Source organism: Rattus rattus, chromosome 12 (assembly GCF_011064425.1).
Source record: "Rattus rattus isolate New Zealand chromosome 12, Rrattus_CSIRO_v1, whole genome shotgun sequence".
Lineage (NCBI taxonomy): Eukaryota > Metazoa > Chordata > Mammalia > Rodentia > Muridae > Rattus > Rattus rattus.
The window spans coordinates 75,565,638-75,577,383 of record NC_046165.1 but is presented as its reverse complement, the minus strand read 5'-3'; the positions used below and the strand labels follow the sequence as shown (position 1 = coordinate 75,577,383).

Sequence of the window (11,746 nt, the reverse complement as noted above, 5' to 3'; positions counted from 1 at the left end):
TTAAAAGACCGTTTATTGATTCAGCGGCTTGAAGTAGTTAAAGCCTCTTTTAATTCATTGATAAGCTTACAGGGCTCTTGTAGATTAGCAGTTCAACTTCAAAGTTTATGTACTTTCTGGAAGGTACTTCTGCCATAATTTCATGGAAAATATATTCTTCTGTAGTTTTAAAATTTTTTTATGTATATGGTGTTTTGTTTGCCTATGTTTGCACACTACGTGCATGCGTTTGTGGAGGTCAGAAAAAGGCATCTGATTCCTTGAGACTCGAGTTACAGACAAGTTGCGATCAATCTTGTGGGTGCTGGGAATTGAAGCGAGTTCCTCTGGAAGAGCAGAGGAGCCCCCGCTGATCTCAAATTTGCTTTGCTTTGAGGATGACCATGAACTTGTGGTCCACCTACAATTACCTCCCAAACTCTGGGTTCATGCCCAGTGTATAAATGACACCAGGGATCAAACTCAGGGCCATGGGCTTGCTAAGTAGTACATTTTACAAATTTGAAATAGAGCCATATATATGCTAGTGGTAGGACCAAGATTAGGAGCAGGCATGTCGGATATCTAACAGTGTCAAATATATTAAGGCTTCTGGACTACCTGGGAGCGTTAATGAACTTGTCACTGTAACCGTGCTCTAGGGTTAGGGTCCTTGCCATGTGGTGACACTCCATCTCCCCAATCTCTGCTTCTCAGGGCTCACGTCCCGGCAGCTCCCACCTCTCCCCACAGCGCTCGCGGCCGCCGGCAGGGGGCGCTGGCGCACTCAGGCTCCGCGGCCCCGCCCCCGGGCAACCGTCGATTGGGCCGGCGCGTGATGTCACGCCGGTTTAGCCAAACAAATGGGTTTCGGGGCGAGCGTTGGGCTCCGCCGCCCAGCGCTGAGCTCCTGGTCCGTCTCAGTCTCGGGGAGCGAGTCAGGCCTGCCGCCGCCTCATCAGGCTGCCGCAGCCCCGGGCCAGGCCCCGGCCGGGCAGACGCACAGGTGGGCCAGGCGGGGGCGCGGGGCTGCGAGGCGCGGGGCGGGCGGACACCGTGGCGGCTCCCGCTGCTCCCCGCGGCGGGGCCGGGCGTTGGGGGCGGGGACCGTGGCTCGCCGCGCTCGGGGTGCCGCCGCCGCGTCCTCCGGAGAGCCGTCCGCGCGGCCTGGCCCCGAGGTCGTGCGCCCGGCGGCTCCCTGGGCCCGGAGTCGGGCGACCGGAGCTAGGCCGCCGCGGGTGGGCTGCGTGCGGGGCGCGGGGCAGGAGGGGGGGGTCCTTGCGCAGGTGAGCGGCGCGTCTCTTCCTCCCTCCCCGGGGGGGCCCTGGCGTGCGAGCCTGCGGCGGTGAGGTCACAGTACCGAGGCTCGGCGTGCGGGTGATGTCAGGGCTCTACCGAGATAGACCGTGATGTCACCGCAGGCCCCGAGTGGCGACCTTGGCGCGCGGAAGGGCTGGGAGGACCCGCGGGGAGAAAAAGGAAGTTCGGTCCTTGCAGATTTGAACCGAAATCGTGGGATCTCAGCTTCGTACGGTTTGAATGTAATAATTGTCAGGTGCTTAAACTTCGTTTCGGAAAGCATCTATAGTACAGTTTAAGGACGTTCAGTTTAGAAATAGAGAAATCACGGGGAGATCTTGGGGGGGTGGGGCGTGGAAAGGGTATTGGGGTGTTCACTGTAAGTGCCTTCAGGAAGCTAAACTCAGTTTGATGGGTTGATGTAGCAGTTGCTGGGGAGCGGTGCGCGGGGGCTGAACCAACTGGAGGGCTGATAATTCTGTTGGCTTTATCTGGGGGCGGGGGGGCAGTGATCTGCTGCTTAGCTTTTTTGTTAGCGAATGGCCAAGGCAAGCAGATCTTGAATGAACTTTGTCTTGCAAAGAGGGGGAACTTGAATTAATCCAAATTCTCCTTAAATAATAATCACCTGATGATGTAATTTATCCAGGTGTTTTTTGCACATCACCCCTCCCCCCCGGTTTCATCAGGGACATTTGGTTTTTTGTGATTATAACTCAGCGATAAGCCTTTTCTTTGCAACGCCCCACCCCCACCCCCCAAGACTGGGCTGTAACTTAATATAATAACACGTCTGAAGACTACTTTCCAGGTCAGGTGACTAAATTTTGTCGGTAGTGCTTCCGAATGTGAAATTATAAATTTTAGCAGGTGATTCTGTGAATGTTGCTTTCCCCCTGGCTTTGAAAAGATAGTAGACCTGCATAGAAGCTGGTGTGCTAACCTGCTGGGGACATTCAGAAGGTCCTCTCATCCTTTCTTCCTTCTAGAATCTGGTTCAAAAAGATAGGGAGGGGACTTGAAACGGAAGCATAGTTACAGTTAGGGTTTTCAGCAGGAAGCTTTGGTAGGGAGCTTTGGTCCTTGCTTCCTCAGGGACAGTTACTTGAACCCCTCCCCTGTCCCCCTGCCCTCCCCCCCAGACACACACACACACACACACACACACACACACACACACACACACACACACACACACACAACCTTCTACTTCTCATTTGTTCTTCAAATATTTGCATTCTTAAAATGCAAATATATCTTTGTTTAATAACTTCGTTTTTCCGACAAGGCCTCACAGTGACTGAGTGATGTAGTACTTGGTGTGCAGCCCGGTAGTCACCGCCTGTGTGTGCCATTACACTTGGCTCCTTGAAGACTTTCAGTGACTCTGGATTTTGCCTCAGTTTGCAGACGGAATGTCAACAACACAGGAAAGGAAACGAAGCAGAGATCATCTCTGTTATTGCTGGTTTGGGGGTGTGTGTCCTGAGACTCAAGGCCAGGGTCTTCTGCATGTGTTGGCCCTGAGCCACTTTCCCCAGGCCCTTTTGTTGGATTGGACCGGAAGTTCCTAAGACAAGACTTTCTCATAAACCTTACCTTTTGTGTTCACCAAACCGTGGTAATTCAGCAGTCAGTGGTAATTTTGAGCAGGATTTTTCCCTTTAAGGGAATTAGAAACTGTATGGTAACAGTGTTAAGGCTCCTAAAATAAAATTTGAGCTTCCTGGGGTTGGGGATTTAGCTCAGTGGTAGAGCACTTGCCTAGGAAGCGAAAGGCCCTGGGTTCGATCCCCAGCTCCAAAAAAAAAAAAAAAAAAAAAAAAAAATTTGAGCTTCAGAACACAGTGATCAAGGGAAGCTGCTGTTGTGGGGTGGGATGAGTGGGTGTCAATCAACCTACAGGAACTATGTCCTGAAGTTGAACATTATATAAAATAGATACCCAAGGCGGGTCACTGCTGGACAGTAGCCCTTCATGGCTCTGTGTGCATGGCTCTCCACCTTCCTGATGCTGTGACCCTTAATATGGTTCCTTACCAACCATGTCGATGCCACTTCATAACTGTAATTGCTCCTGTGATGAACTGTAACGTAAATAAATCTCTGGTCTGCATCCTCATCCTCAAATGGACTGAGACACACGCGCTGAGAACTGCTGCCCTACAGTCATACCAGAAAAGGGCATCGAATCCCATCACAGATGGTGAAGAAGGTCGTGAGCCACCAGGTGGTTGCTGGGATTTGAACTCAGGACCTCTGGAAGAGCAGTCAGTGCTCTTAACCGCTGAGCCATCTCCCCAGCCCCTGGAAGTGAGTCTAAGCGGGACTTGAAAACCCTGTCGGTGATGGCAGTAGCTGTGCTTGGCCGTGCTTGCCCACCTCACTGCCTATCTTGTTAAGGTGTTATTTTTTATGTTTAGGTGGAAAAAGAGTTAATGGGTGGGAATAAAAGCCTTCCTGTGTGGTGCTGTTACTAAGGCATGCTGGTGGGCATGGAGAAGCCTACTTACTGTGTGCCATTGCATAACCAGGCATAACTCTAGGGAACATTGTCTGATCTGTTTCTACTTTTAGCAGGTTGCCTTTCACCCACGCTTTGCAGTTTTGGGTCTAGGAAGCAGCCTTTACTTCTTAAATGGTTTTGTGGAGATTTGAGGTGAAGTGAATTTTGAGACATCTGTCGTTCATTTATGCACTTGAAGGGACCGAAGCGGTCATTGGTAACGTGGCATCTTTCTGATGGATAAGACTTTAGGATACATGTGCTGTGTCAGATATCTCACCCACACGCGGAATTTAATGTCCTATAAGCATTTTCTACTTTAATTTTAAACTTAGTTTATGCTCACCTAGTTTAATTTCCACAGTATTGAAGTTCCGGCAGATTTTACTCTTGTCTCACTCAGTATTTGTTGGTGGGACATGTTTATCTCGAGAGGCTTCATTTAGTGCTACTTTCCAGAAGTTGCGGCTGCTTCAAACCAGGTAGTTGGAGGAAGTGCCTAGGACGTGATGAACGCCTCCCTTGTCAGGCAGAATTCAGTAGGTGCATAATCTGCGTGCAGTCCTCTGGGAGCAACAACAGAAAGGGACGGATAAGCTCTGAGGCACTACAGGGAATTGGACACGGTGCCTTCAGTCCTCTGTCTAATTTATCTTCCCACTTCTCTTTATGTTTATGGGATTTTGAAGCAGATGAGCCTACTGTATTATCCAGGACGGTGTTAATAATTCACACGTACCTGATCCTTGGTGTTTATTAAACTACGTAATTGTTCATTTTCAGCTTCATCCTCTAGTTACTGCTTCACAGGAGACTTCAGAGCCGTGTTTCTCAGCCTTCCTAACGCTGGGACCCTTTTACACAGTTCTTCATGTTGTGGGGACTCCTGGCCATAAAATTATTGCTGCTACCTCATAACTGTCACCTGCTATGTTATGTTATTGCTACTGTTACGAATCATAAAGTAAATGTCTGTTTTGGGTGGTCTTAGGGTGACCCCTGTGAAAAGGTTGGTTGATTCCAAAGGGGCAGCACCCCACAGATTGAGAACCCTTGCTCTAGTGCGTGCTGTCTAAATACTTAGCTTCACAACCTGTCTTGTCCATTTCCTACCTCAGTCACAATGTAAGTCTGTGATTGCAAACCTGTGCTAGTGTGCTGTGTAACACTGTCGGCCAGCGAGCAGGGACTGGTGCATGATGTGATGCCTACTGCATATTCTTTCTCTCTCTCTCTCTCTCTCTCTCTCTCTCTCTCTCTCTCTCTCTCTCTGTCTCTCTGTGTGTGCGTGTGTCTGTCTCTTTGTCTCTGTCTCTCTGTGTCTCTCTTTCTATGTCTCTCTCTTTCTCTGTCTCTCTCTCTCTCTCTGTGTGTGTGTGTGTAAGCACCCTAATGTACCTTCCTGCATGGGAAGATGTGTGCAGACCTGGTGTTGATATCAAGATGCCTCCATTAGTCACTTCCACACTCTAATCTTTGAGACGGAGTGTCATTAAAACTGAGGTCACTACTTTATCTAGACCTTTGTGACCAGTGAGTCCGTGGGATCCGTACCTCTCCCAGTAGCAGGCATGCAGACATGTGCCACTGCGCACAACTTTGCATGGGTTCTGGGGATCCGCCCTCAGTCCTCACACTTGTGTAGCAGATTCTTTTACTCATCTGTGAGCTGTGACCCTGCCCCTTCACCTTTGTTTAACATTGACGTGACTGGAGAGCACAGTGTCTGCGGGATTAGTCAGACTGATGACGACTGTGGCTACACTGGCTGGGCAGAGGTTTCGTCCAGATGTTAGTTTAAGGAGGAATTAGGAACTCAGGTACTTATAGCCTCAGACCAGGATGTGCACCAATACGTTACTGAGCTGTGTTGTCCCAGAATGAATGGACATGGACGGATGCATGCCTCAGGCCACAGCTTGTGTGTGGAGGCGATCAGATTCAGTAGATGGAAGAGGCATCAGCTGTCTGCCCTCTTCCCCTTCATTCTTCCCCTTCAAGCTTTGGCCTTTTGAGGCAGGATATTATCAAATGGTTCAGGCTGGCCTTAAACTCAGTCTCCCTGCCACAGCCTTCTGAGGTCCGAGATTCTAGGCACGCTTCGCCATGCCTGCCTGTCTTCACTCTCAGACCTGTGCCTTTTACTGGCATGTGCTCTCTTGGTTTGTGGCCTTCATTTTTAGTCTTCTCTTTTCCTGATGTCTTATGTGGAAATCGTTAATCATTACAGGAAAATATTGGAACATTGAATACCTACATACCCACCATTTAGATTCTATAGTTCCAAGGGTTGGGGATTTAGCTCAGTGGTAGAGCGCTTGCCTAGGAAGCGCAAGGCCCTGGGTTCGGTCCCCAGCTCCGAAAAAAAAAAAAAGAACCAAAAAAAAAAAAACTAGATTCTATAGTTCCATAATGTTCTGTGAAATAGTTAGCTGCGTTTATTTTACTACCTGCATATTTCCTCCCTCCCTCGTATCGGCCAATCTTAATTTTTGTTGTAGTTTATAGTGACTATAACACACACACACACACACACACACACACACACACACACACCAGAATATCATTACTTATTTACTTAATTTTAGGTAACATTTATAGTAAAATGTAAAAATGTTATGTGTACATATTCGTGTATCCTGTGTACATATTCATGTATCCAGTCAAGATCACATTCCTGTTATCACAGAATGTTTCTAGTCAGTGTAAGTGATTTTTAACCTTTTGCTGTATTACATTCATTAGTTTCTTGTAAACCTGTTCAACAGACCACTTACCTACCTGTTAGAGCACACTTGGGCAGGACCCGGCTGGGAGAGAAGAATATAAAGATGTGGTCTGTCAGAGGTGATGGGAGCAGAGTGCTCCTGAGAGAGACTTTGAGACCTGTGTGACCTTGTCATCTTGTGACTCCTCAAGGTGTCAGGCACCCTGAGCGTCCCAGCCTCCAGAGCTCAGTATTACCTCCCGTTTGTACAGAACCCAGGCAAGGTGCTTTGCTTCAGCAGTTCTCGAGTGAGGGCAGAGAGAGGCACCTAGAAGCAGTGGCTGAAAATGCGGGCTGGCTTTGGAGTTGGGGAGAGGTAGAGAACAGAACTGGCTTGGGAGTGGGCTGCTGGGAAAGGAACTGTAAGGACAGCTGTGGACTCAGGCGGAAGTGAGGAGTGTGTTGGAAAGGGGGTGGGGGGAATTGTAGAGACAGAACTGGGTAGACTTATGCTGTGTGCCGTGCTTTTCCAGAAACACCTTCCGAGCAGTAAGCTTGTGGCAGAAGCAAGCACTGTCGTGCACAGGGCCTCTGAATGGCCCGTAGTAACATGGGGGACAAAAGCAGTCACACAGTTGATACTTAAAGGGGCAGAAGGGGAAGAGTGGAGCACGGTTCAGACTGGCCATGTTCTAAATGAGGAGATTCAGTAGAGAGCATGCAGGGTGTAGCCAGGTGAACTTTGGCTGAAGAGATTAGCGCAGGTCGATGATGCCAGGTGCTGCTCATCAAGACAGTAATCCCTAAGGCACGCCAGAGCTTTACAGCTGCCCTGCCCACCACGGGCCCTGTGTGGCTTCACCGTTCTGGTCCTCACATCCCAGTGCTAAGTAACCCAGGTGCAGTCTAAGTCACAATGACCTCTCTGGAGGTCTTAAACTTTGGCTTGATCCATGTGGCTCGGGCTCCTTCAGAGCAGACTCTGTGTGCATGTGGGGGCTGGGGAGAGGAGTGAAGTCATGAACACTAGTGGGTTCTGTGAAGATATTCACTTCGCCTATATTTCAGATGCTCTGGAGAACTCTGGAGTCCAGACAGGCCCCTCCCCCATCCCCAGGAGGTGGCCATGATGGAGAGTGCCCTCACCAGGCAAAGTTCAGTGGAGTTTTAGGGATGGGGTTACCCCTAAGATCTGTAGAGCCTTTAGCTAACAAGTCTAGGTTGAAGAGATTTGTGGCTTGGGCTTTGTCCAGAAAGGCCATGGGAGTGGCTACTGCTTGGCTCCTTAGGCGCCCAGTCTCCAGCATAGTTTGGAAAGCAGACTTTCAAGTCAGAGAGACTGTGGAACTTTAAGGTTTAACATGCTCGTGGGAGATTCTGTCCTAAGTGACTGTTTTAAGGGGAGATTTGATTTTAATGCACGTTCTACTCCCTTTGGACTTGTGACTGACCCACCCTTGTTTTTGGAAGCATATGAGCTATTTGGTTTTACAGGCCCCTGTCGAGTCAGCAGTTTGCTTCATGACGAAGCTCACCTTTGATTCTCATCCATACCCATGTAGATGAAAGTCTGGACTTTAGATTCTGGAGCTGTTGCTGCAGTTAAGATATATGGGGCTGTTGCTAGAAAGGAGAGAAGGTATTTTGTCTGACCTTGGGAAGACTAGGTGTGAATGTCCCCCTAGGTTCTGGGATGGATCCTAAGCTCCAGTGGAGACTGTGGGAGCTTCAGGATGTGGTTAGGTGTGCCCTCACGAAGAGGCTTGTGCCTTTAGACAAGTCTCACAGGAATCCCTGACCCTTCCACAGCTTGAGAACATGGTAAGTGCTCTGTCCCTGCTAGGGTATTGGTTATAGTTCCCCAGCCTCAGCTGACTTGTTCGCTCTAGTCGTCATCAGACAAAGGGAAGAACTTCTGTTTGCTTTTTTTAAAGCCTGGAAGTTTTGCTATAAAGTAAGTATTAGAAAGGATTTTAGGGCCAGAATTTAATGAGAATTTTTTTAAAAATTATCTAGTTTCCAAGTATTTGAGTGTTTTCCTGTTGTGTGCTTGTGTACCGTGTATGGTGCCTGCTGAGGCTGAAAGAGGATGCCGGAAACCCCAGAACTGGAGTTAGAGAGGGTTAGAGCTGCCGTGTGGGTGCTGAGAACTGAAGAGTAGTCAGTGATTTGACTCCTGGAGCCTTCTCTCCAGCCTCCTGTACTGACATGATTTGAGGAAAGACTAACCTGGAAAGTAGACTCCCGGGGAGATCTTGTCCTATCTGTTGTCAGTCAAAGGTTTGGCTGACTTCGCTCCTCCCTCCCCTCGTGTTTCATGCCTGCCTCTGCCTTCTCACCTTTGCCGGTGGCTCTCTCTGTTCCAGATCCAGACTGTCCCGTGTCTCTGACACTCTGAGGGCTTCTTAGCTGTAATCTCTGAGAAGACATGGCTTCTATCTGTACCCCATAGACCCTAATTTGCTAGGAGAGCATCTTTTGTGGATCGTTGATTCAGATTACTGCTAAGGACGTGTGGCATTCTCAATAGTAGTGGTACCAAATGGGATTTAATGAGAATGGACTTGTGAATGTTGGGGTGACTACCTATGTTAAATTGAGCGTCAGGGAACAAACACCGGAATGACAGTGCAGAACTTGCCTGCTAAGTGCCTACTGCCAGCTCAGACCGTACGCCCAACGTTTGAACCAGAAGCTGATGCCACTGTATTTGATGGCAGTTCTTTGAGAAATGTCGTTATTTCTGTCTCTGTGAGATCTTTGCTTTCATGTGAGGCCATGGATGGAGTTTGTCTGCAGTGCACTGGGTGAAGATCTGAGCTCATTTTCTCAGATTGTCTTCTATGTGAGGATAAAGCCTTTTCTAATTTTGTTGCTTCTCAACAAACCCATGGATTGTAGTTTTCTGAGTGAGTCTATGAAGTCAGTGGTAACATTAATTTTTAAAATGTTAAAACGGAAAGCTAAGTCATTCACAGGCTAGCACAATTGCGGAATCTAAAGATGAAGTTTGACTGAGTCCTTATGTGTCTGACCTCCTTTTCTGCTTGCTTCTTTCCTTCATTACTGAGCTCAGCTTTTACACCTTTTGCCCCGTTGTGGTCATAGTACATTTGTCATCATTCAGATCGTGTCCTCGTGTCATGTGACTACATGAGGACATGCAGAGGGAGGGAATTGTGGAGAGGCTATGGGAGGGCTCCTAGGCCATTCCACAAATACCTTTGGCAGCATGGAGCCTGAGACCCCTTCTCTTGAGAAGAACTTAACTAGCACACTACCTACACAGCATTGATGGAGAGGGGCGTTCCTGAGGCCAGGGGCTGTGATGCAAACAGCAAATGCGAATTATTGTGCACTTCTAGTCCACCTTTCCTTGCTCCCATTGTTCCCTTTAGTGAATTTATCTTTTCCAGTTTAGTCTTTGCTACTGTCCTGACCCTCTAATAGAGGAATAAGGATAGTCGGATTGAAGAAAGAAAACTCCTTCATTTCATGAGTGCTTAACAGAATGAGCTGGGGTAGCTCGGTAGGGTAGGTGGTACTGTCCCATAAGAACACAGTGTGAGCCATACGGCCCTTTACAAGTGTAGATAGGACACTGTGTGTGTGTGTGTGTGTGTGTGTGTGTGTGTGTGTGTGTGTGTGTGTGTGAGAGAGAGAGAGAGAGAGAGAGTGTGTGTGTGTGTGTGAGAGAGAGAGAGAGAGTGAGAGAGAGAGAGAGAGAGAGAGAGAGAGAGAGAGAGAGAGAGAAAGAGAGAGAGAGAGTGAGTTAGTTGCTGGGAACTAAACCCAGGGTTTCACATGTGCTAGGAGAGTGTGCTTTAAAAGTTAAAACAATTATGTTTATGTAATTGCGTATTTGAAGCCATAAAACCACTCTAGGAACTACAGAGGTAAGTATTGATTAGCTGGAGTTTCTTAAGATAGAATCTGTGTTTGATAAGGATAGCTCAGAGGACCCATTTACTTTACTGCTGAAGAACCAGGAGAGGCAGGCCAGTTTCCAAAAGTAGGGCAGGAGATCTTATTTCAAGCTCAGGCCTCAGGCTCAGTCTCTGGGTTCTTAGGACCTTCACGGCCCCACTCGCTTTAGTTGTAGGGTGAGTTTCTGTCACAGGCTGCCTGCTGTTCTAGGTGAAGAACCCTTGGAGAGTGGTTCAGAGCGGCTCTGAGGACTTGACGCTTTCTAAGGAACCATCCCTTCCACCCAGTTTCTTTAGCATGTTCTAATGATTAGCTTGGTGCAATAGAAATACATTGCCATTTTTAATTTGTGGAATTTTAAAACCCATTAATTATTTCCTGGGACTGTAAAGTACACATTGATGCTAAGTGCATTGATGCTAGTGCATTGGTGGTTTGTCTGAGACAGTAGCTTCCTATATAGCCCAGGGTGGCCTAAACCATGAGCCCCCCTGCCCTGTTCTAAAGCTTGGATGGCAGGCATACCCGTCAGACCTGGCTGTGCTCTGTCTCTCTTCTCTTAGTTCAGGTTTATAGACTCCTGTTCTTAGACAAGTGCAAGACTTTAAGAATTCTCCTGTGTTCTGTTGTTGTTTCCCCCGAATACCTTATGTAACACTTCCTTTGCTAAATACATATGGATGGTTATAAATTTTCAAAATTTATTGTCAACAGCCAGATAAATGGTTCCTTTTACTGGAGGGCTTACATTTTTGTTCTGTAAGCTGGTTAGCTAAAACTTTGCTTCAAATTAATGTGCAACTTGATGTTTTAGTGGCATATTGTTACCCTAAAACTTTCAATAAAAGGGCTTAGGACTTTTCAAAACAACAGTCTGATGGTCTCTAAAACATGAATTATTGTAAAATCTCTTGATTTAAAGAGTGTATTATGGATGAACTCAGTATTTATTGTATAAGCTATTAGAAAATCACTTGTTTTTACTGTAGTTGTATGACTTTGGGAATGTTTATCTTGCCTGTGTTGCTTGAAATGTGTTTGTGTGTGGTGTGTGGTTGAATGCCCACATAGGGGAGGCTAGAGACCTACACCAGTGTTTTCTTGGTCATTTTTCACCTTATTTACTTTTAAGATTTATTTTGCCTAGAAGTATGTCTGTGTACCATGTGTATACAGTGCCTGTGGAGGCCAGAAGAAGGCTTTGGATCCCTATGGACCTGGAGTTAAGGATGGTTGTGAGCTCCCATGTAGGACTGGGAACTGAACATGGGTTACCTGAACACGAAGTGCTCTTAAGGGCTGAGCTTTCTCTCTACCTCCGTCCACCT

The 11,746-nt window shown here is 47.6% G+C and overlaps 1 protein-coding gene across 4 annotated transcripts in view; it reads left to right on the top strand.

Annotated features, from left to right (window-relative positions):
* Positions 1–836: 836 nt before the first annotated feature.
* Fbxo34 (F-box protein 34) overlaps positions 837–11,746 on the top strand; it is a 66,932-nt gene continuing 56,022 nt past the window's right edge. Inside the window, exon 1 of one of the 4 annotated variants that reach the window (XM_032917233.1) lies at positions 837–985. Coding sequence is in view for 1 of the 4 variants with exons in the window: in XM_032917232.1 (XP_032773123.1) it covers positions 843–985 (143 nt within the window). In the remaining 3 variants the exon portion in view is untranslated. The remainder of the gene's footprint in view (positions 986–11,746) is intronic. The other 3 variants (XM_032917232.1, XM_032917235.1, XR_004389597.1) reach the window with 3 other exon arrangements.